The sequence below is a fragment of the Carassius auratus genome, unplaced genomic scaffold (assembly GCF_003368295.1).
Source record: "Carassius auratus strain Wakin unplaced genomic scaffold, ASM336829v1 scaf_tig00214575, whole genome shotgun sequence".
NCBI classification, from domain to species: domain Eukaryota; kingdom Metazoa; phylum Chordata; class Actinopteri; order Cypriniformes; family Cyprinidae; genus Carassius; species Carassius auratus.
The window spans coordinates 1,430,335-1,456,746 of NW_020527719.1; the positions used below are offsets into that span (position 1 = coordinate 1,430,335).

Genomic DNA, 26,412 nt, shown 5'->3' on the forward strand with positions numbered 1-26,412 from the left:
CCCTGGTATTCCTGCTTGTCCTCATAAAATGTAAAATTAGCCTGAGTAAATAACCGTTATGCCCTGATATAGTGCCGCTGGGGTTAGTTTAATGTTTATGTCACATAAATGGCCAGAGCTGCAGTACTATATCCATACACACAGAAGAACATACATCCCATTCTGGTGTCTTATGAGCTGTAGTGGGCATGTCCCTCATATAATGTGTGGAAATATTAGCTCTCTACTTGCAGGACACGTCTAACCTCCAGTCTGTCCACACTGCTGTTGGTTGCCCCTGACTGAGCATGTGTGGGCTCTTCTTCGCTTTTTTTTTTTTATTAAAAGCAATTTATTCATTTGATTCAAAGCTGAATTTTCAGCAGCCATTACTCTAGTCATCAGTGTCGCATGATCCTTAAAAAAAAAAAAAAACATTCTAATATGAAGGATTGGTGATCAAGAATCATTTCGGATTATTATCAACGTTGAAAACAGTTATGCTGCTTAATATTTGTGTGGAAATGAATTGAATGAATAGAAGGCTCAACAGAAAATCATTTATTTGAAATGTTATTATAAATGCCTTTACAGTCGGTTTCATCCTAACTGAATATATTAATTGCTTTTACTTTTGAACTTTATCAGACTTATTTTAGAATAAACCAGTAAGTTAAAAAAGAAAAAAATGTCACAATATTTGCTTCATCGGGAATGGACTGGATCAGAGAAAGTGACCATACTCAAATTATGCCGAAGGTGAGGTTAATAAAAGTAATTATCTCTGTTTACCTGTCTTTCCTACTGTATAAAGATTGTATGTATCATTACAGCCTGCTTGAGCAATTTTATGTCAGCAATTAGTAGTCTTAATCATTTCCTTGAACCTTAGCAATGACTCTCCATAAATCTCATTTCAGTGCTTAATGCATATCATTAATAATGCAGATCATGCTTCATGATTGGTTTGATTTAAAAATAATTTTACATTGAGATAGGAAATAACATGCTGGGTTGCTGGAGGATGATGTAAGATACATACCGAGAGTTTTTCTGCACCTGGCAGACCTGGTTCCCCCTGCAACAGAAAGACAAATTTCAGGAGTGATTACTGTACACATACAAACAAACCATCTAAACAGCAGCATTTTGTTCCTAAAATATCCAGAGATGAGTAGAGGGTAATGTACAGTTAACACATCATTGGCACATTATAAATCCGGTCTATTTATATAGTCTTTTTGGTGTAATGATCATAATATCCCACTTATTACACAGTTCAGTGGCAATTCAATCCAAATATCTGACCACACACACTTTTGTGAATGACCAATCAGAATCAAACATTTCAAAAAGATGTGCTATACTTAGAAATTATGCAAACCCTAATGTCAGTCTTTTGTCTAAACTAATCACTCAGTTACAAATATTGTTCTACATTTTAACTGTTTTATAGAAAGGCCTCCTTCAGTGTTCCTCAGAAGAAAGAAAGCCATACAGGTTTGGAACGACAAAATGTTCATTGTCAGGAAAACGATTCCTTTAAGAATAGTTCTGAGAGACATACCTGAAAAAAAAAAGATATATAATAATACAATGACTGGGCTGTTCCTATATCTGTGCTTATCTGCTATTAAATGAAGGACTTTAATATATTCAAGGTTATGAAATGCGAGCGGAGACATCATTTTAAGTCAAAACCCTTGACAAAAACACGCAGAGCCTTCCTCAAATTCAATTTAAATCCACAGAAACTCCACATCAAAGTTCGCAGAAATATGAAGTTGTGAACACCTAAAGCTGCCCCGTTTGAAGATATTCCGAGTCATTCTATGTTTGAAGAGCGTGACGTGTCTTTCCCAACTGTCAGTTTCAATCCGAACTAACGGTTTTCCTCCCTCCCTCTGTCTGGCTGGGAGATGAGATGAAAAGAAGCTGGTTATTCTCTGCTCTAACGCAGAGGAGCTCATTAGAACTTCAAGGCTTGAAAACACTGCATTGACAATTACGTGTGCATGCAGGCACACAAAGAAACCACAAACTGTAAAAGACAAGGGGTAATATGGAAGCTAATTAGCGAATAACATTGCTCTGTTGTTTGGAAAGCAGTCCCACAGTGGTCTGTGTGTGAACGCGCGTGTGCACGGGCGGTTGGGGAAGCAGATATCAGAGCAGGAAGCTCTATTCTACATTCTGTTTCATTGAAGTCACATGTGAGCTGGAAACTCTAGGAGGCATTTTAAAGGAAACTTCCAGATAAAATGCGGTCCGTGTTCTACCAACAGCATCCGGGGTCTATTACCACGGCAAATAATATGTTTATGAAAAAAAAAAAAAATGATGTTTACGGTACATTGATGCACTTAAAATGAAAGTGTTTGGGGAAAGGCGTTTTGAAACGCGCATCTCTGGATTTGGTCTCGAGTCATTCTGATGAAAATGTGTCATCTGTGCCCCAACTTATGTCCACAGTGATCACTACTGATATAAATCGACAGGAAATTAAACTACACATTATTATTAGGAACACATTTGAAATTTTTATCTTGAAATACTGAGAAATTTAATAATAATAAAAAAAAAATCATAAAGGCCCCAGATTTTTGACCTTAGTGTAACTTTTTTACTCAGAATAATCAACTAATAAATATCCCATTTGCCAATACATTTTAACTGATTATATAAAATAAGAATTGACAAATATTTAAGTTAAAATATAATTTCAATATGTTCTTTTTTCCCTGAAAGCGTTTTATGCAGCTTCTTATAAACTGCAAAACTCATGTGCGTCCCTCATCATTTTCTGTTCAACCCTACCATGCAGACATTCCCTCTTTAAATTCTGTAGTTTGACCTTTCTGACGTCATATCTGAGCTCGAACATATAACTACTGACATTTTGCAAGGCTGTCACAACATATTTATGATTGGATTGGCTGCAGAATCTGCTACTGAGAAAGCAATATCCGTTGACCGCTAATCTGAATATTGGTCAGGAGGAGTCTCTGGTAGTCATGTCTTGGGCCTGAGATGGGGAAAATATTTTTAGAGTTCTAGAAAGTTTAAAGTTTAGCAGTGACATTTTCAAACTTTAAAATGATAAAAATAAAAGAACCTTGAAAATGTTCAGACAAGCATAATTCGCATATATAGACATCTGTGGGTTTCTATATACACTGTATAGAAAAATTATGGAAAGCTCACTGACTGAAAAACATCCCTAAGATCAAAGAGACTAAGCCTCGATCTCTCTCTGTACTACAGTTTGTAAAGGTTGGTACAAGAAATCAAATTGCAGGCCGACTTACTTTATCACCTTTGAGACCAGGTAGGCCTTGAGGTCCAGGATCTCCTTTCAAACCCTGAGGAGACACAAAGAACAAGAGCCAGTTTAATCACAACATCCTAGCAGGACAACTTTCCAGTCAGCAGACAATGTATCAGTTTGACTTCCCCAAAGTTAGGAATTCAGCAGGGAGCTGCTCCAGCCATCATATAGTGAAAATCATGTCAGGGAAGCACAGCGGCTTATCTCACTGATGACGAGAATGATTGTCTCAAGGTGTTGAGAGAGACTCATTTAAATGCCAAATCTGTTTTCCCACTTCTGTGCTTTTTAGTGAATGATTTGCACAAATTGCACACCCTAAATACACACACAAAACCACACACTCGTTTTCTCCAGCCTTCCGGCTGGAACCGGGATTAGGATTCCCATCACCTGCCTGCCAGGGCTTTGTGAGAGGGATTCTGATTGGAGATAAGGCAAAACCACAGGCAAAGTCAAAACTGCTAGTGCAGCAAAGCAAAAGAGAAAGAACAGGTGGGGTGAAAAAAGGAATACAAGAAGGTGAGGTAGGGAAAACCGGCCGAGCAGAGGTGGCTGATAAATGAGTCCTGACACGTATTGAGAGGCTAAATTCACAGCAGCTCCTGTTAGGGGTGACACATCAAGACCGGCAGCTACACAGAGAGAGATTTCTGAAATAAGTCAGAAGGTACTTAGAGAGACCGGAACACTGGCCCTCAAAATACAGCAATTTGTCTTAGTTAAGCTTACGAGTGAGGCTATTAATACTGAATTATATTAGGGCCAGATGAGTGGATCGCCCTTTTTTAATAATGTCTCCAAGTTCTTGGATAGAGATGCGACTAATATACTCTTATGTTGACAGCTTGGATTTGAGAACACTAATCTGGAACCCTTCCCCATCAAACAAGGTCAATACAAATAAGATGCGTAGAGACTCCTTTTTGTGAATATTATGATCGTGAGGGCTTCATAAAAACATATATATATTGAAAAATATTTTAGATATGTAATTTTGGTTGCACTTTATTTTACAGTACGTGTACTAACATGTACTTATAGTGTACTTACAGTGTATTTATCTAAGAAAGTTCTGGTAACACAAGGTAACTACATGGGGTAGGGTTAGGTTTAGGGGTAGGTTCAGGGTTAGTACCTAGTTATTACATAGTTATTGTAATTACTATAATAAGTACATAGTGTGTACATGAGGAACAGGACTGTAAAATAAAGTGCTACCGTAATTTTAGCAGTTCCTATTCACTTGCACTCTTCTGAACAACGATTAATGAAACTGCAAGAGAGCACTGTTGCTTGCTTACTAATTTGGACCATGTTTACACCTGCCACCTGGTCAGGCAAAATAGAATAGAACAGAACAGAGAGTAAATTACTATTAAAATAGATTACTTTCTACACCTATCATTCTACACAGTTTTTAGCTGAGGCTATCGAAGATAGATGCAAGTAAGAATCTGCACTTGATCAGGATTGCAGTACTGTGAAAACGCAGGTGAAGGGAAGCTTGCATTGGGACGGTTATGATGGAGGTAAGACCTTGACTGCTCTTAAATGATGCATGTTCAGAGGGGTCTTTGGAGAGAGCACTCCCGTCCTGCTTTCAGCACAATCTAATGACTCCTTGAGGGAACCAGTGTACCTTTCCTTTGTTGTCCCACCTCCCCAAGAGCAGCCCCAGTTAAGAACAGCTGCATTCGCCCTTTTCAGAGGGACTTGATTTGAGCTCCAGGTCTACAGGCTGCTCCGACCTCAGGAGTGAGGATGGAGACACTGACTACATAGTTAGCCTCTGCTCGCCCTGGGCGTTTCAGCACAAGCTGGGAGGTGAAGGATGGGTTAAAATCAGGACTGTGTCCCTCTCGGTCTCGTCACGCCAGTGTGAGGTCAAAATGCCGCAGGGATCTCTGCTCACTTGCCTGATAATTATGTACTGCACAGCGCGTCCTGGCTGCAGAACAGGCCAGGTCACAATACAATCTGGCTACTTCCCAATACAGAGGCGCACACACACAGCGGTCCCAAGAAGTGTTTGGACACCGTAGCAGCCCTTAATATATAGATATCACCACATCAAATTAAATATTAAATCATTGATTGATTTTCTTTTAAAAGAAATATAGCACAATTAAAACATTTCACAAAAAGATCATTCTATGGAAGCAGGTTTCTACCTCATAGTAAAATTTGTTCATTCATTACATTTTTTACTTATTTAAATTTTAATTCAATTTCTAAGGTTGCAACAGGCTTCCATAGATTTCAAATTCCAAAACAATAAGTTGAAAACCTTGGGATTACTGCTAGGACACCTGTAAAAAACAAAATTAAATGAAATGAAACAAGATGCACTGACACCAATTGGTTAAAATAAAGGCTTCCACAGGGTTCAAATTATAAAAAGGATTTATAATTTAGTGCAAATATTGTTATTCTGATAGGACACATGTAAAACTTCATACACCAACTCAAAACAAAATAAATAAATAAATAAAACAAACAGACAAAACCGAACAAAATGAAAACAAATTAAACCAGAAGCTGAACAAAACCAAACAAAACTAAAAGTCAAACGAAACCAAACCAGATGAAACCAAGCAAAACGAAACAAACCCAGATAAATGAATCTGAATGAAACCAAACAAAAGCAAACCAAACAAAATTGAACAAAACCAAACAGAAATTCACATTGACACCATTTGTTTAAAATAAGTTAGTTCTGAGAAAAGCTTTAGTATACATTTGTTTGGAGATGCCAGTTAATTCATTATTTTATTAAGCATGACTTAAGTATCCAAAAGTGTGCAAATCTGGCTAATATAAGCACACAGATACTTGAAGACATGTTTAATAAACATCCTACAACATCTCAAATACACATTTAGTGTGCAGCAACCGATTTCAACAGCTTTTTTTCAGCTGCTGGTTGAGATAAAAATTTTACTAAAATGAACACAGCCCATCTCAGAGGTATGCAGGTTTTAAGCAGAGAGAACTGTTGATATGCTGAATGGCAGGCCTTCAAAGACCTTTGGAACAAGATCCAGTGGAGTAACAGAGATATCTCAAGCGCTGGCCACAAATGCCAAGGGGGTTACGCCAGGAAATGCTTTTTGTGAGTTTCCACTTGCTCAGCGATTCATTGCCACAAACGTTTGAAGTAGTAGAGCTCAGGATGATACTATCTGAATCAAACTTTCAGTTAGGAAAACATGCTGAGCTGCTTCACCATTACCACTGAAATTTCATAATAGAATCATAAATATCACTGAACTCTAGATTTCAAATAAAAATTGTACGTATGTCACATGAAAAAATCTTTCTTCTGCTAATCATGTATTGGAAAAACAAATTTGCATCTTTTCATAGCTCAGGACATCTAAATTAGCGCTACACGTAACCTGTCATATTCTGAAGGATAGTGTAACTAACATGCCATGTTATGCTCTGAGCGCCCCAATAGACAAGTGATACACGGCGTCATGCACATTCCATTCGAAGTATTCTCATGTAACCCCTGTGGGTATCAGATATCAGGTATTGACTTTAAAAGACTTAAATTAGTCAGCCATTAGGACGAACTGACTCAGGGTGGTGACTCTCTGTGAATAATGCCATGTGTCTAGAGGTACAGTAGATTAATCAAATTCTTACATCTTTCCTAGGTTATCCCACAGGAATGGCTCTCCAGCTGCTGCCTTTCACCCTTGCAATCAGAGTAAAGATACACAGTATCAAAACACACATTGAATCTACAGCACCGTGGCAAAAGAAGGTGACATTCTACCAGAGTTGTGGCCTTGCAGTCTAAATGTGATGAGACAAAAAGACTGGGTGCAACAAAATACTACCAAAACAACAAACAAACAATTTATTAGATCATTAGAAGAATCAGATCAATATTTCATGTGCAGTATCCTCGCCTCTTGTAGACAACAACAATCATTCTACAAAACTAGTTTGATTCACAAACGGATGATTCATATGAACTAGTTCTTTTTAAATCAAAAAGACTCACAATTCAGTTTTAAATACACACTTTAGCAGTATGAATAATTTAAACGACTCACTCTGTGACTCATTTGAACAATTATTGATTTGAAATGAATGTTTAAAAAGGTTCTGCTTGACCATTTTTTTGCAGTACATTACCAGTTTAAGAGGCAAAAGTTGCCATTAATAGGAAGAATTAGTGAGAATAAAGATCTTAAAATAAAGTTTGACTACATGTACGGTCACACTTGATTTTAAGATCACTATTTGCTGCTAAAATATGGTCAAGCTGAATAAGGCATTAATATGTGCTTTATAAGTACTAATAAACAGGCAATATGCATTATATATAGAGACAGACACACAGATAGATGTGTGAAAATGTGTTTGCCCCTTCCTGTTTTTTTTTTTTTTTTGCACATAAGACTGATTCAACTGAATTGATGATCAGATGAAGTCAGATCATCAAAAATATTTATTTTGCAAAAAGATAAGCTGTTTTACAAAATGCAGTTTTGAAATAATGATTTAATTTATTAAGGGAAACAATTCCTGTCCAAAACTTTTTTTTTATCTGATGTGCATCAATCAGTTGTTAAAGGGGTCATATGATGTTGCTAAAAATAACATTATTTTGTGTATTTGGTGTATTGCACTAGGTTTATGCAGTTTAAGGTAAAAAAAAAAAAAAAAAAAAAAAACACAATGTACATTGTTTCACCTCTCTGCCCAGCCTTTCTGAAACACGTTGATTTTTACAAAGCTCATTGTTCTGAAAAGCAACACTGATTGACCAGCTATCCAGTGCGTTGTGATTGGCTTAATGCCTCAAGCATGTGACAAATGTTACACTCCCTTAACATAATCAGATGCTGTGTCATGGCACGACCAGACAAAGCCAATAAAACTTATTACAAACGAGGCATTTGTAGCATCCAGTGGGGACATAATTATTGATTATAATGACTTACACTGTCTTTTTACGCACTGGGTTGTGTATCGCGCCGTGTAAACATAAAACCATGTCTTCATTTGTGATCGGAGAAAATTCAAATAAACACTGCTCTGCATTGCTCCAAATTCATGTTTGAATCATCACTGGCAAATTCTTTAAATATGCAAACGTACTTACAGGCTGTGAGTCAGAAGCACCAGACTGTCCTTGCAAAGTTGGAATTGCCCCACTTTATAGAATCAGACACCGGAATTGTAGGCTACTCTCACAGGACATAGTCCTCGTCGTCTGTATAATGCATTGCACACATCTGAATATTTGGGTTGAACAGTTCTGGAACAGTGTTTTAAATACAACTAAACCACTGATTTCTAGTTGTGTCTTCTTTTGGAAGGCCAAACAAAGTTTCGCTTTCAAAACTTAACGCATAGCGTCTCCACAACATGGCAGCGGCGGCAACAGCAAAAATAAAAAAGTTACACCGCCTTTCTTTGCGTGAACATTTGGGCAGCGTTATGCAAATCTTCCCACACTGTGACATAGACATGTTAGAACAGGCTGTTTTAGGTAGGCTTGTTTGACTATATGTGACCATGGACCACAAAACCAGTCTTAAGTCACTGGGATATATTTTTAGCAATAGCCAAAGAAAACATTGTACAGGTCAAAATTATAGATTTTTCTTATATGCCAAAAATCATTAGGATATTGAGTAAAGATCATGTTCCATGAAAATAATGTGTAAATTTCCTACCGTAAATATATCAAAACTGAATTTTTGATTAGTAATATACATTGCTAAGAAATTCATTTGGATAACTTCAAATGTGATTTTCCTCAGCATTTAGATGTTTTTTTTTTGCACCCTTAGATTTTCAAATAGCTGTATCTCGGCCAAAATTTTTCCAATCCTAACAATGGAAAGCTTATTTATTCAGTTTTCAGATGATATATAAATCAAAATTTTCAAAAATGTACATTTAAGACTGGTGTGGTCCAGATGTTATCTACAAAACTATTTAATAATAGTTGAAGTATAGCAGTTATAATCATAAAGGACACTCCAAGACAGCAATCAACATAAAACTATAAAAATATGCTTCAAATTGCATTGCACATAAATTACTGAAAAGGTTTTGAACCCAATTATATAGTTAAAGTTAAAGGTATCTGAATCATAATATTCATAAAGTTTCATGTTCTATACAGTATATGAACATAGCGTATTGTGTATCCTATATCTGTTTGCACCAGCTGTGCTTGTGTGTGTTTTAACACTGGGAAAGTTCAACAGCTATCTACATGCAGATGCAACAAAATCAGTGCCCATGAACATTAGTGGTCTGGCTGTCTGCAATCAACATACTGTACAAAACAAGGCCACAGCTCAATTAGTGTGTGATTTGAAAGCACTTTATAGTTAAGGTAAGAATGGAAACTGGAAAGTTCTGACTTTTCAACATCAAGGGCAATCATATTTAATGAGGGAAGTTTGGAAAATGCCTCTATTATGTTAAGAAAATGCAGCAGATTTTCAAAGAGCAGTTGACGGTGGCTTTGTTGAAAATGTATCTGTTTTGCGTATCCACTCAAGCACGCCTTTTTCAGAGGAAGTAATTCGAAAGTCTCAGCCGATGCTATCTACAATTCATCTGCCCATCATGTTTATGAAATAGCCATTCATTGCAGTAAGGATTTTCCCAAGGAAATGTCAAAGTATTCTTTGTCTCTCATATCTGATATTGCACACTCACATTCTTAAACAATTGCAACTCTCAAACTGACGTCATGTAAATGCCACTACACCGAATACACGCCTCTGCCCAGATTTCTCAAACCGTATAAAAAAACTGGCACAAAATGCTCATCTCACAGCTGTGAACTAAGAAGCGATGATAGATGTCTATTTTCAATGTCTAGTAAGCGAAGCGGAGTATCTGTTGCATCTGCCATAAAGCATTTCTAGGGAAAAAAATATGAATGCATTTACAAAGATAAAGGACTGTTAACTCACAAATGCAAGCTGACTTCATTAATAAGACTAATAATTATGTACAGCAGATTCAAACCAAGTGTGCAAATACTGTGCATGAATTTGTTTGTGTTTGTTTTAAGCATGCACATAAATACACTCATTCTAATATTGATGAATGTGGATTTTGGATAACTGAGTGCATGCATGCAGCTAGAAATTAGCATATTGCAACCCAAACCATCTCCATATAAGCCAAACTCTATCTTTGAACAGCTATTTGTCATAAAGTCAAATAAATAAATAAAAACAGACGGAGCACAGTAGAACAGACTGCAGGGTGCTAAGATGCATTTTTAGATTTTATATACATAGTCATTTAAAAATGCTGAACTCGGATAAAAAAAAAAAAACAATGAAAACAACAGAAAACACTTCACGCATGTAAATGTTTAGTACTTGAATAGGTATAATAATTTAATACAAAAAAGTTAACAAACAGCGGAAGAAAGAATAATGGATCACAATGGCTGACCAACAACAGCGACCTCTACCAATTGCTGCCTCATTTCTACATTGCATTATAGATAAACAACTACCAAACTAGAAGGGCCCCCTAAAGTAAGCTATATACTTTCATCATGAGAAAAATGTAAACCAGATCTGACAATCTATACATTCAACCATTTTTTTGTACTGAAGCAGAAATCAGAAAGTTCTTGCTTACAGTCAGATAAAATCTCTTCCCACCATTACATTATTAACGAGAACAGCAGACTGGCAAAAAAAAAAAAAAAAAAGTTTATTTTCATATCAGAATTGGCCACAATGGTTGTTTCTGAGACGCTTTGATGGCCAGCTGAATGACATGGGAGGCTGTTCAGTCTAAACACCCCCCCAAATGTACATCTAAATCTTTCAGACGAGCTGTAAAACTGCCTGTCACCACAGCAGTATAATCAAGGATGGGGCCACTGTACCCTTGCCAATGTCCCTGGCTGGAGAGAAAAAAAAACTAACAGTCTCCAAAATAAAAGATGACAACCATTTCAAGTTTCTCATTTGATCCATTTTACACACAAGTTGTCCAAAAAAATATATATATACATATGCAAGTATTATAAAACAATGTGCTCCGTCCTGAACTATATACACTTGTATAGAAATACAATTATAAATGAAAAAAAAAAATAAATAAATAAATAATACAGACAAGAAACCATACAGTACAATGGAGAAGAAACCATAACCCTTTTTCAAAAAGCACTAGGTATGATATTTGTCTTTATATCCTGCAGTAAATGTCTGTGGAAAACGAGAACGCATTACGTGTTATTGTTTTATCAGCACATTAATGATTCAGTGAGTTCATCTTTTCATCAAATATAGAATTGCACCTGTACTTCGGTGTGATGCTGACACTGCTGCACACATTTTCCACAAAAATAAATAAATTAAATTAAATTCAAATTAAATTAAATATAGGCCTACAATGTCCAAAAGAAAAGCTCAGGAAAAAGGGTGGGGGGGGGGGGTTATTAACCTACAGCTCTTTATACATTTATACAAAGTTTTCCTAATCCAATTCTCAAGTGTTGAAGTCTTAAAATATTTAACAAAAAAGAAGAAAAAAAAATTTGTTATAGTATTCCTTCAAGAACTTGTTTCTATTAAACGTCAGAATGTTTTTCTTTTCTTTTAATTATTAAAAATAAAAAAAATCATCATAGTCTGGAGTCTTTGGATGATGAAAAATAAGATATATCCCCTATAAGACTTCAAAACTCACATGCAGTGCTCAGATCTGTCAAAACAAAGCAATATAAACTTCAATATAAAATACCCACATTTCATAGTTTTTATTCTTACTGTATCTCAATAGCCTTCTTTGCTTCATTTTAAAAAATACAGGAAAACAGTGTATTCTGCGAACTTACAATTGAAATAGATGTTCAAGCATGTACTAAAGGATCAGATGTGCTTAATGGTCTAGCAGGTGAGGCTGACAGCTGTGTGTCGGACCTCAGAAGACGCTAATATGTGACAGCAATGAGAATGGCTGAGAATATGTGCACCTTGCTGAGCATCTGGTTTCTACAACATGTCACGGCAACTCTCAGTTACGCTTGATTCATTGGAGATCCAATCCAAACTATTTGGCCTCTGGTCCCTCAGTGCTGTGTAACAAACAATGCAGCTTTACAAACTGCAAGTGGAAGGATCTAACTGTTCATTACAGGGGGAAGAAAGAATGTGATACCTGGCTGCCCTTCAATCTAGGAGTATGAATTTAAAAGCTGCACAGGACGCCAAAATTGAATTTTAAAATTGAAATTCATAAATTTGAAAATCATAATTTGCATCAATTTCTACAGAACTCATCTTTGCATCTAAAAGCGCAAGATGCAGTGCTCAGAAATGGCTTTGAAAAGTGGGCAGCACAGAATGTTTCCATCAAATAAAACAGTTGCTACTGGAAACAAAAGCTTGCAATGCTTGCCCTGCCTCCAGAGTGTTTTGATTGGTCCACTGCTTTGGAACCGACATTGATAAGCAGCGCCGTTTGTAAAAGTTAAAAATACTTAAGTTGACACAGCTTATTCTCAAAAATATGACACTGCAATAGACACAAAACGTGAGCGCAGCAGTTACACACAACTGTTTAGCAGGTCTTTAGATAGTAAAACAATGGAAAATTAGTGCATTGGAATAGATAAACATGTTCTGCGAGGACGGACCCCCAATTCTATATTGTATACTTTGATATTCTAAATATAAAATTTTTGTAACATCAATAGTTCAAATTGCACCATATTGCATCACAAAATCTTGACCACAATGTTTTCAGGTAATTTTATATCCATAATATATGGACATCAGAATTGGAGTATAAATATACTATAACTATACATTTAATTAGAGCATACAAAGAAATGCAATTCCAATAAAACATTTTTTTTTAAAGTTTCACAATTTCACGTTTACAAAGAAACAGCAAGTAAACACATTGAATTAAAAGTGTAATTTTGAAGTAGAAAGACTGCAATAATATTTTCTTGTAAAACCTAGACCAACAATCTTTTATTTACAACTCTGTGTGGTTAATAGAATGAAATATATTTCTTCTCATTAATAACAAATTTTTAAATCATGTTTCCAACAACACACCATATGTTGTATGTTACAGCTCAACTTGTAATGGTTCTATCAAACATCTAGTTCACAGGGGATAATTCTGGTTCTTTACTGTAGGCCTGTACCCTGTTTACATGTTTACTTAAACAGCCTATTGTTCCCTAATGAGATTCAATTAAACTGTTTTATTGGTTCTGCATCAGCTGATAATTACAGTTCACTCTCTGTGATGCACAAAGTGCCACCCCATGCTCTCCAGGGGCCAAATAAACTCTTTCTGTCTACAAGTCAGTTTGGTTCTCTTTGGTCTGATCATGGTGAGATGATTATGATTTGGATATTCTTAATTATAGCATGTTAAATTGCCCATCTGCATAAAGGGATTTTATCTACACATGATGCAGTTCACAGCAAACTCCTAACAGAGCTGCATTGGTTTCCAAGCCACAGCAAGTTTATGCAAATGTGTTTGTTTATTTGCTTTTAACGTAGGAGAGAAGAGAACGGGGGAGAAAAGAAAGAGTTTGCTTTTTAGAAGTACTGACAGCATGAACCTAGACTCCACTATAGCCGTGACTTTGCAGCTAAATCAAATATTAATAGCGCGAAATGGGAATCAGAATGTGAATTCTCATAGCGCTCAAGGTGATAAACTGAAGCTGTTTACCTCTCCACCTGCAATGCTCTGCCTTCCCATCAGGCCAGGTTTACCCCTTCACCAGAAGGAAAATAAACTAGACTCACTTTTGAGGAAGGAAATTGCCCAGTGCTTGCAAGACAATAAAAGAACAATGTTAAAGTTAAAGGAAAGCTTGAATTTAAAGTTTTGGATCTGCATAAATTTGTAAAATAAGTGGGATTGAGAGAGACTGAAGCTTACAATGCCATGGTCATGGTTTTGAAAGTCTGCAGCAAAATGGAAGAGAATTCAGGACTTTTTAGCCAAGTTTATGAAATCTTAAAGTGAAAAAAAAAATAAAACATGAAAAATATGACTTTTACTTAACGGTATTGTCTGTATTTGTTTTTCACGGGTGTTTAAGCTGTATTTTGAATGACATATTTATTCTTTGAGTTGTGTTTTAGAGTTGAAAAATTACCATAAACATAACGGAAAAGGTCATTTTCAGCCAGGAAATGATCAATTCCTCAAAATTTATTTTTTGTTTTTATGATTATTATTATTATTAATAATACAGTAAACAAAATTCTAAATGTATATTTTATGCCTCAATTAAATGTGAATGTTTAACAGTTTAGATGTGGTCTCAAATATTGCACATGTAATTATTCTGATTAATGCATACCTACGGTCTAATCAAACACTTTTTAATTTAAAAATGTATAAAACACAGTTCAAAGTCTGAAATAATCTGAAAACATTCAATTCAAACTCAATAGAAATTTCAATACAGTGTTGCCCTGCAAATAATAAATTATTTGTAGTGAACAAAAGGCCACAATTTAGGACCTTCATTTTTTGCCAGCCTAAACTCAGTCAGAGTCTTCTTGAACTTCACAAGAACTGTACAGACCATCTCCAGCAGCTCCAGCAGTTCCAGTAAGTGATTCCCTTCAATCAAAGCCTTTTTCTTCCATAAAGCAACTCTCCTATTAAGACCCCAGAAGTGAACAACTCAATTCGATACAAAGCATGTGAAGCCACGAATCTGCACACTTTGTCCCCTGTGGTCTGTCAGCATCTAATCCCAACTGACTGATGGAAGAGATCCCATCGAAGTAATCTGATTTCAGTTCTCTCAAGACACCACAGGGTAAAATAAACCTTTCTAGCAGATTATATGCATCTGGTGAAGATCCACTGGCAGACAAAAAAAACAACATGCTTTCACAAAATGCCTCCTCAAACAGAACAGAGCAGCATTGTGAAGTGAGCTATATGTGAAGAACCATTTCAGAAACTATTTGGAAACCACTTACTCGTTGTAAGATGCTATTCAAAGTCTTCTAGACTACCTATACTCTCCTCAACAATTTATAAAACAGCATTCATTCACACAGACTTACCTTGCTGTCAGAAAAACCATCTAGATCAGGAGAGCCGGCTAAATCCCTGGCACCCTGAGGAAAAGACGACTGACTTCATTTCCAGCAGAAAACACCAAATGCTGTGGCCATATCTGACAAACACTGCTCTTACTGTTTATTAGTGATTGATAACGATGTGTAAATTGTTGCTTGAGATTTACAAGTCTGAAACGGAGAAGATTTGTATTAGCATAATTAGGTAATGATGTCTATCATAAACGAGGTTCATGAGCTAATTTTCTCTACAGAGATGTCTTAAAATTTACAACAGCAATAAAAGTCTGGAATATGTGTCCCCTCTGCTGCAAAGCTATTAGAAGCTTTTAAAACCTGCTTAACTTTATGTGAGTCTCTCAATGGACACTTCAGCTTGGTTTCAAAACCTAGCTGCCTCATCATGTCTATGTTTTACTTAAATATAAACTCATAAATGACTGATTTAGTAGACTGTACATTGGCAATTATTTAACTCCACTCACCACACTTTTGACTTTAGAGATCGGTGTAGAGTTTGATGGCAGATATGCAATTTCACAAATAATTGCAAAGTAGTAACATACTAAATTAAATAAACATTCTCATAAAACATGCTCTAATAATTTTTTGTTTATAACTTCAAAACCCCCACAATCCTTTTTTTGCAATGTTTACACTGTAAAAAGATTTTTTCAGAGTTGTGAAAAATTTAGAACATTTGATAAGATATTATTTTAGTCTTTCTCCTAAAAACTTTCGTTTTCAATTTAACATTTCTATTTGGAGTAATTATTTGTGAAACCAAATAATCAATACTATCAATTTCTGAGTGAAATTTGTGTATTTTTCAGTTTATTCTAAATGCATAAAACTTTCTAACAAATAAAATAAAATAAAAAATATGGCAAAACTATTTTATACTATTATTCAAAAGGTTTCAGTCGGAAAATGTTTTTTTTTTTTTTTTTATAATATTTTTATTCAGCAAGGATGCATTTAATTGTTTGAAAGTGACTGTAAAGATATTTATGATGTTACAAAATAAGTATAAAGTATATTTATTCAAATCAGCACCAAATCAGCATATTAGATTAATTATGGTTCATTTTTGCCATCACAGAAATAAAAGATATTATGTTACAAAATATATTGTATCTATTCAAAGAATCCTGAAAAAAATATCACTGTAAAAAAAAGAAAAAATATAATATTTATTTATATATTTATATATATATATATATATATATATATATATTTTTTTTTTTTTTTGAGAATTCATTTTTGCCATCACAGAAATAAATTACATTCAAAACATTCAAATGGAAAACAGCTATTTTAAATATTATTATTAATAATAATAGTCAGCCTTAGTGAGTTCTTAATGAGTCTGCTATCATCTTGATCGCAGTTATATTTTTTTTTAACAAGGCATTTTTGAAGACCCCACAATTTACAAATAAGTATAAAATCTAAATTTTGCTCCCATTTTCCACCGTAAGATTTTTTTTTTTCACCAAGCTTTTCCAATGCAAACTGGAATTGCCATAAGCAAACAATACTTGTCAAAATAAAGTATTTTTGCAGCACTGACAAGAATATGATGCCTTAAAATACTGTCTAGGTAGGTAGTCCACTAATTTTGGTAGTGAAAAACTGAAAAAGAGAAGTGATCAAACAGATTACTTCCACTTCTAGAGATATTACTTTCAAAAGATTTTGTCTCGCTTTTTTTGCACTACCAAAGTTATTCATGAAAGATCTTCAAAACATCTGCAGAGAAACATCAGGCTTCATTTACCACCTGTCACACAGCACAGTAAAATTCAAAGGAATGCCTTCACAATTTCTGCAGCTATCCTCCTAAAATGTGTTTATGACACCCCACATGTTATGCTAAAAGTCTAACAGTGCCGTTTGCAGACTGTGGACCTTTTATTACCCATGAAGACACTGGAAGGAAACTAATGATACACTAATGATTTCTCAAGCACGTTGAGATAATACAAATCTGTTAGTGTGGCATCAATCTTACAGCAAGATACAGCTCAAAGCCTCCGTTTACATATTCATATCACAGCGATGCCACTCAAAATGCCATGCCTTCTCTCTCCTGGCGCAAATGCCAGTCTGTCTTTTCCTGAATCCCCCTGGAGAAGACATGGCAGATGGGCATGTTGGTGGACAATCCCGTATTGACACATTAAGTAGTGGATTTTGAGGTCTAGTGCTCTGAACTCCCGCAGCACCGTTACAGCTGTCCAGGGCTCTTTGTAACACACTGGTCAGCAGCTGCAGAGCTGGATAATATTACTCGATAATTGGGAGGCTACAAGCTGAAGACCCGCAGCAACCTTGTTTGACGTGCCTGAGAACATTAGAGTCAAGGTTAATAGAGTAAAACCACTGCAAGTCTACTAGCAGGGGTATTCTGAGGGTGTCTTGGTTTTGGGATGTTGTCTTGAGCAGAGACTGATTACAATATAAACACAAATAAATAAATACATCAACATAATAAACTAATATACAAAGTAAAATAAATAAATAAAAACGAATGAACAAATGCAAACTAACACACAAAACACCAACTAATAAATCTAACTAATATACAAACTAAAATAAATGATACAAACTACATAAAATACTACAATAAAAATATAATTTAGTAGTTTAACATTTTATTAAACTGAGTAAATTAAACAAAAAAAATACAATATATAAACTAACATGGACACTAAGACTAATAAATATAGCCATAGCTCATGTAATTATTTTAATTTTCATATTAGTTTATATTAGTTTTTTTAATTTAGTTTTTTTTAACCTGTTAAATGTCACCCCGTCCCGTATACGGGACGCCTACGTTGACTATACTATATTACAATCAAATCTAATCTAATCTTGACAAACTATATATCGTTGGAAAGGTCTAAGACTCCCAAATATATATTTTACCAATATTTTTTGTTAAAAATTATGTAGGAAAAGTAATAGATGAATTTATGACAAGAGTGCACCCTCAGAAATCTACATTACAAAAGGAGCTTTTACCTTTGTTTAAAAAAAAGACTTCCTCGTTGCCTTTTTCTCTATCACTTTTTAGAAATCATCAGAAGTTATATATCACTTGAAAACATAAAATCTCAAAATTCATCCTTCAAAACCCATTTTAAAATCAGACATTGCATTACCATGTAAATGGTACATCAAAATCATGTTACAAAATGTTTTCAGTCATGAATTATAAAAATTTAGGTTTGTATCATGCACATTCATGTCTATCTTCAAAAACGTGAGTGACAGTTAAATTGTTTGTATATTTAGATTTTTAAGTTTGCTTTAATTTGTATTCGTTTCATTTAAAAAAAATCCTAAACTACAAAATTATATTGTAGTTTTTATTATAGATTTTAGTATGTGTATATCAACATTTTGTATTATTTTAGTTTAATAAATAAAATCAAACTAATAAATAAGCTTTATTTATGATTTTATTTATTAAACAAATTATACAAACTAATAAATACTAAAATAAATGATGATTTTATTTATTAGTTTGTTTTAACTAAGAAAGAAAGAAAGAAAGAAAGAAAGAAAGAAAGAAAGAAAAAGTGCTCAGAATTATGTTCTTAAATATAAAATTGTATAACTGAATATTTAATTAAATAATTACACATGCATAAATATACACACATTTATTAAACAATGGACGTATTTCACAGAGTTGAACTGGGAGAGAAGAGGAAAATTAACAAAATAACAAAATAAATACACATTTTAATAAAATAAAACAACTTCCTATTTTGTTATCAAACCACTGGGTCTATCAATCAAACCAGAATCACGCTGTCACTTTTGCCTAAAAACAACCTTGAAACTCCCTAGATTTTAATCCGTTTACAAAGAATAATACAGAGTAGTATTTAATGAACTGCGAGGCCATTAATACAACTACTTCAGTTCATAAATAATTCAGGCATGTCGGAGATCTCTGAATTCAGGTTTGCTGGCCAAAAATCACTCATGTCATTTTGGTTTCTAGTTGAATATTGGATTACAAGGAGAGAAAGCGAGCTCTTAGGAAAGCAGTGTGGTTAGAGAGTACATCTCCATAACAACAAAACCAGCCCAGGTAATTGCATTTTGGACGTGTTGTGCATTGGCTAGTATTGAGGATCTAGAAACGCTGGTTCACTCTGAACAGGACGCCTCAATGCGATTAATCCCGCTTCACTCAATCCATGAAACACGATTGAGACTGGCAATTTTCCTCGCTGGGTACAAACTCTTTCAAGAGACTCGTTCGAAGTGATCTACAAAAAGGGTTCTCATGCCGGTCACTGCAATTAACCTTTGAGTGACACTCCATGAGCTTAATAGCTCAGAACACTGTAATGGTCACACCCTACCTTGCAAATTGGCAGCGTTTTATACTTTCTCTTTTGGGGTTAAGAGGTGACCATGTTCACGGTCAAAGACTATGACTCACTTTATGTTTCAAACAGATATAATTTACACCACTAATTTTGTCCAAAATACTCAGTTTAAACAATTTCAAACTAGTTAAAGTTGAAGCATACATTATGCATGCAAATTCAAGGTATGAGAATCATGAATTATTTATAAAAAAAAAAAAAAAAAAATTATATTTAATGACAAAAGTTATAAAATAATATATAACTGCCATAAATATATATATATATATATATATATATATATATATATATATATATATATATATATATATATATATATATATATATATATATATATATATAAAGATTCATATGCATGTCTCTCCCTTCCTCCATAACTTTGCATTCCTTTCCTTCAAAAAAAAAAAAAAAAAAAAAAACTACATCACTAAGAATGGTTTGTCGTTGACAAATTACATTGTCAACATAAAACTTGAAATGATACCCAGCTCGCTTGTCTATGATATTCAAATGTCTCTCTAGCAATAACAGAACAGAACCAGCGAGAGACTCTGGAAATATCACCAGCAGTAAAATGCATGTTCTTCGTTTATCTGTAATGCGTTGACGGTTCCCAACATTCATGAATTCCCACATAGCAGAAATGTGGGTCAGGCTCTTAGATGAGCCTTCTGGCTTAAGCGTAACGTCAGAAACATGGGGCTTAGATTCTCATGAGCTTTTGTTACGAGTTTAATGTAAATGTGACAAATGCACACGATAGGCTTATGTAACCACTATTTTCATCTACATAAAGAAGCCATGTAATAAAAATCTAAGTTTTGTGGCTTTTAGTTCATGTTTATTAGCTGATTAGATTAGATGACAAACACGGATAAGCAAAAAACTAAAGTAAAATAAAATGAACTATAGAGGGACCAAAACAAATGTTTATCCAATAAACTGCTTTCAAGAATGAGACTGTCATTCCCCATTACATCTAAAATTGGCTAGCATTAGCAAATAGTAAATGGTTTTCTACTAAACAAAAGCTACTGCCTATAGTATATCAACAGAAAATATGTGACAGGAAAGAAAAAGGCATTTGTCAATGATTGTATGGGGACTTGAAACATAAGTTGTTAAAATGAGCTTGGACTGAAATTGATTATAATGTTTACAAAACTTAACGCCCACTTAATCTTGTGTTAAATGAGTTTAAGGCATATGACAATATGACTAGAAAATGATAGACTAATTATATTAACAAACTTTCATGAAATCACCATTTTCAATGCCGTTTAATCACAGTCAGAAAAGCCTTAAAACCAGATCAAGTACTAATAATATGGACAACAAATTAAGTGTCCAGACTTGTTTTGACAGTAAACATTGATTAATGAGCAGCAAGACAACAGCCAGAAAAGAAAAATGCAAGAATAACCGATTTTAGACGAAAAACACTAACAAAATAAAACCCCATGCAATTAAAAATCAGAGTCTTTTACTAGGCCAGACTAGATCATTGTGTCCATAGACAAATATAGAAGAATATTTGACTTTAGATGAAAATGCCATCAAAACAAGTCCCTCGCGTAAGCAGTCTTCATAGTTTCTTTATCCAATAAAATGCTTTCAAGAATGAGAATGTCCCTTTGCTTAATACGGTCACTTACATGAGCTACAAATGAAGTATGTCCAGACAGTTCTGAAACGAAGCGCTAATTATCAACCACTTTTCCATGACCAGACAAAAGTCAGAAGATAGATTCTAAAATAGCACAATTGAAGACAATTCGCTGTGAAGACCTATTGACTTTAAACTACTGCAAATGGAGATCTGACACACTGACAAGTGTTAAACCTGATCCTGGAATATCCCATGGGATTGTCCACTTATTCCACGGTAGCTGTGTAGAATTCCAGCCATGACAACATGAACATCTATAGTGAGCCACAAAGAAAGAAAAATGGTCTCATCATGGAAAAGACTGCTGATCTGACAGCTGTCAAGAAGACAATCATTGACAACCTTCACAAGTAGGGTAAGCCACAAACATTCATTGTCAAAGAAGCTGGCTGTTCACAGAGTGCTGTATCCAAGCATATTCACAGAAAGTTGACTGGAAGGAAAAAGTGTAGAAGAAAAAGATGCACAACCAACTGAGCCTTGAGGATTATCAAGCAAAATCTATTCAAAAATTTGAGTGAACTTCACAAGGAATGGACTGAGGCTGGGGTCAAGACATACAGATTTGTCAAGGAATTTGGCACTCCTGAACCACAGACAACATCAGAGGCATCTTACTTGGGATAAGGAGAAGAAGAACTGGACTGTTGCCAAGTGGTCCAAAGTCCTCTTTTCAGATGAGAGATAGTAGTTCATTTGTAAACCAAGGTTCTAGAGTCTGGAGGAAGGGTGGAGAAGCTCATAGCCCAAGTTGCTTGAAGTCCAGCGTTAAGTTTCCACAGTCTGTGTTGATTTGGGGTGCAATGTCAACTGTTGGTGTTGATCCATTGTGTTTTTTGAAAACCTGTTTACCAAGAAATTTTGGAGCACTTCATGCCTCCTTCAGCATTTTGAAGATGCACATTCCAATTTCCAGCAGGATTTGGCACCTGGCCACACTACCAAAAGCACCAAAAGTTGGTTAAATGACCATGGTGTTGGTGTGCTTGACTCATAGAGATTATTTGGGGTATTGTCAACAGTAAAATGAGAAACAAGAGACCAAAAAACAAATGCGGATGAGCAGAATTCCACTGTCAAAGAAACCTGGGCTTCCATACCACCTCAGCAGTGCCACAAACTGATCATCTCCATGCCACGCTGAATAGAGGCAAAAGGAGCCCCTACCAACTATTGAGTAAATTTACAGTAAAAGAACATACTTTCTAGAAGCCCAAAAATTCATATAAATAAACTATTTTGGGAGCAACTGTATTCTGTAGAAAGTTCAAAAAAAAAACTCAGAAGATGGTCCTATAGGAGTAAATGAGGTCCTATAGGATGTATTGGCTGCTTGTTCTCAAAGTATTCTTAGTTTCTACCACAAACTTAGCAAGTGGTACTTGTCAAGAAATGTCTTTATTCCAAAAAACAACAAACTAATTAGGCAAATGACCTTAAAGACCATTTGTCCTCAACAGACATATCATCAGCTGTTCATTTGTATGGATTCCAACCATTCTTGTAGCTGCTTGAAATCTCAAGTTAAACTCAAGGGAGAGAACATGGCTATTTATTGCTAAGATACTTCACACTTCACAGAGAAGCCAAAAATCACTTTAAATATGCAATAAATAACTTAAAAATAATAATAAATTAATTAAAAAACTAACGTCTACTACAAATTATACACAGGTGAATATTTAATGTTATTAAAGGGGGAAAAAAAACAATGTGTGATTTTGATGCAACCCATTCCTTACCATGTCTCCTTTATCTCCCTTTTGTCCAGAGTGTCCTGCCAAACCTGGAAGCCCTTGATCCCCCTTTCAAATACACATAAGTCACATTATGCAATGTTAATATGCTAAATCGCCAAGCTGTATCAGCTCTAAAAAGCTGTGATCAAAATTCAAAGAGGAGTCCTAGCCTGAACTCTGGCTCTTTGTACTTCAGAAGTGATTAACTGAACATCACCCGCTGATGAAGTGCATGTCTGTGCCCAAACACCCCCTTATTTGTGCTAAATTGCTTCTAATAAGCTTTTATTTCTGCCTCTGGCTGTCATCCAGGTATACGGACTGGCATAAATGTGCTTTAATTGGCCATTCATTCTGTATGTGACATTACCTCAGGATCCATTGTTGAGTGCTAACTCACTCATTTAAAGAATGCTTTCATGGTTTAACTTTACCTTCAGAGAGGGACAGTGGCATCGGTCACTGGGCAGCTGGGCTGGCATGGACAGCATTCTGTGGAGGTATCCTGTGACCAGGCTGGCCGCTGTAGGGTTGTGGGTCACTACAGGTTCACACTGGTTAGATAAAAAATAAAAACTTGGATTAGTGTTAAATGATTAAAATGTAGACCAAGATAATCAATTATCCACTTTAATTTGCATGAAGATGGGATTTGCGGGGATTTTCTACATTATGCATGTCTAGTACATACAGTACATCATCTTGTGAAATGCATTACTCTGAAAACTCAAATTGATCAAGAATCATTTCTTACCATCAATGTTGAAAAAAGTTATTGCTACTTAATATTTTATCGGAAACCTTTGTGTTTTTTCAGACCCTTTTGATCAATTTAATGTGTCCTTCCTAAAAAAATAAATAAATAAAACATCTTACTGACCCCAAACTTCTGATTGGTAATGTTCCAATAAGATTAGAATTATATTATTAAATTAAATTACTCTTATCATTTGTCAATGCAACTGGGTTTCTTTTTTAATTTCTTTAAATTCACACAATTTTTATTGACCCCTGGAAGGAACCTGAATTGTTAAGAGGAATCAAAACTGTAATCTTAATTTTTCCCATACCCCAGTAAAATTAGCTGTTGCCCTAGACAATCATCTGTGTTCCCTAATTACATGACCGACCCCACTGGCCACTTGGACCATTCCATTTCCATGTAGAAAACACTAAGGAAACACTATCCAATCGCTGAGGGGGATTAGCACACAACTTTAAAGACCATGTATCAATTACAGCACTCAACAGGTATGTGGTTTTTCTCTAATCAAATCATTTAAGACAGAATGTTTGCCTTTAATTAATCGGAATTATTGACCGGAGCAACTCGAGCTACAAGGCTGCCCCTCATGCTTCATCCACAGTGGAAACGATACATGGATACTATGGCTCTGAAAAAAATAAATAAACATCTAACTGACCCCAAACTTCTGATTGGTAATGTTCCAATAAGATTAGAATTATATTATTAAATTAAATTACTCTTATCATTTGTCAATGCAACTGGGTTTCTTTTTTAATTTCTTTAAATTCACACAATTTTTATTGACCCATGGAAGGAACCTGAATTGTTAAGAGGAATCAAAACTGTAATCTTAATTTTTCCCATACCCCAGTAAAATTAGCTGTTGCCCTAGACAATCATCTGTGTTCCCTAATTACATGACCGACCCCACTGGCCACTTGGACCATTCCATTTCCATGTAGAAAACACTAAGGAAACACTATCCCAATCGCTGAGAGGGGATTAGCACACAACTTTAAAGACCATGTATCAATTACAGCACTGAACAGGTATGTGGTTTTTCTCTAATCAAATCATTTAAGACAGAATGTTGCCTTTAATTAATCGGAAATTATTGACCGGAGCAACTCGAGCTACAAGGCTGCCCCTCATGCTTCATCCACAGTGGAAACGATACATGGATACTATGGCTCTGTCCCAAAAACCTACATCTTTGCCTTTGTGGACGGCATTTTTAAAGGGTTTCAAATAGGTAAAATATTTTTTAGCCCAAATTCTGCGGCAAAATTGCATGCATCCTTCTCAGCGAAGGAAATCCCAAAATGCATGGCAACGAGATTAGAGAAAAACAATGGAAAATGGTAGGTTAAACAAGAAAATGATTATTATAAATAATTAACTTAATACTGAGAGATTTACTTAATACTGATGCCTAAGAATTAAGTTTGCTTCTCAAACAAAACTATCATGTGGACTCAGAAAATATGGAATATAATGCAAATAGACTACTTTTTCTTTGCTCTTTTGTGAACCTGAATAATAAAAAAATGGACTATTTCACCCAATTTCTGTGCACTGTGTAGTTTTCCGCTCATTAGAACATCACATCATCAGCTTAGCAATATGTTCACAACAAACTCAATTGTGAGTTGAGATCGTAATTGCTCATTTGAGTATGACACACGGTTGCTGTCTATGTAGAGCATTCCAGATCGGTCTTTCGTGAGCCCTTATAAGGCAGTTGTCTATGTAGGCAGGAGACAGCAAGGCAGCTCACTTGATTTTGGAACTCTTTTAAAACTAACTAGACCCCACTACAACAACAAAAACAAAATGCAAAGACACCGTTCAATTTTCAAACATTATCTGAATGATTCGTGTTATTCAGTAAGCAGTGCTGAAATGTGACTGGCCTGATTTAATTTGATGAATATGTGAAGACCCTAATTTTAGTGCAAAATTATGGGCTGGGTTTACAATCATTTAGCAAGGATCATTGAATCTGCAACATAAACCTAAACATCCTACCGTAACTCCAGGAGAATCACAGCATCTGTCCAGGTCGGCTATTCTAGCATCACAGAAGATCAGAATCTCCTGAAGTTCAATCTGTGAAGGTACATTTACATTTATAGGTATGAAAACACATACCTGACAAATCAATCCAACAAATTTGCAGCCAACTACTCAATTTTAACCTGCATCAGGTATCGAAATCAAGCATGAAATTAGTGGTGTCCACTGTAGTTTGATGGAGCTTTGACAATCACTAAAAGTACCGTATTTTTCCGGACTATAAGTCGCACCTGAGTATAAGTCGCATCAGTCCAAAAATACATCATGACGAGGAAAAAAACATAAGTTGCACTGGACTATAAGTCGCATTTATTTAGAACCAAGAACCAAGAGAAAACATTACCGTCTACAGCAGCGAGA

At 35.1% G+C, this 26,412-nt stretch overlaps 1 protein-coding gene across 3 annotated transcripts in view; it reads right to left on the reverse strand.

The window, feature by feature from the left end:
- The window catches only part of LOC113092377 (collagen alpha-1(XIX) chain-like), a 128,885-nt gene that overhangs the window by 90,168 nt on the left and 12,305 nt on the right, over positions 1-26,412 (reverse strand). For 2 of the 3 annotated variants that reach the window (XM_026257963.1, XM_026257965.1), the window contains exons 7-11: positions 26,005-26,085; positions 23,663-23,782; positions 23,232-23,294; positions 3,288-3,341; positions 1,022-1,057 (exon numbers count right to left, since the gene is read on the reverse strand). In XM_026257963.1, the coding sequence (XP_026113748.1) occupies positions 1,022-1,057; positions 3,288-3,341; positions 23,232-23,294; positions 23,663-23,782; positions 26,005-26,085 (354 nt within the window). The remainder of the gene's footprint in view (positions 1-1,021; positions 1,058-3,287; positions 3,342-23,231; positions 23,295-23,662; positions 23,783-26,004; positions 26,086-26,412) is intronic. The other variant, XM_026257966.1, reaches the window with a different exon arrangement.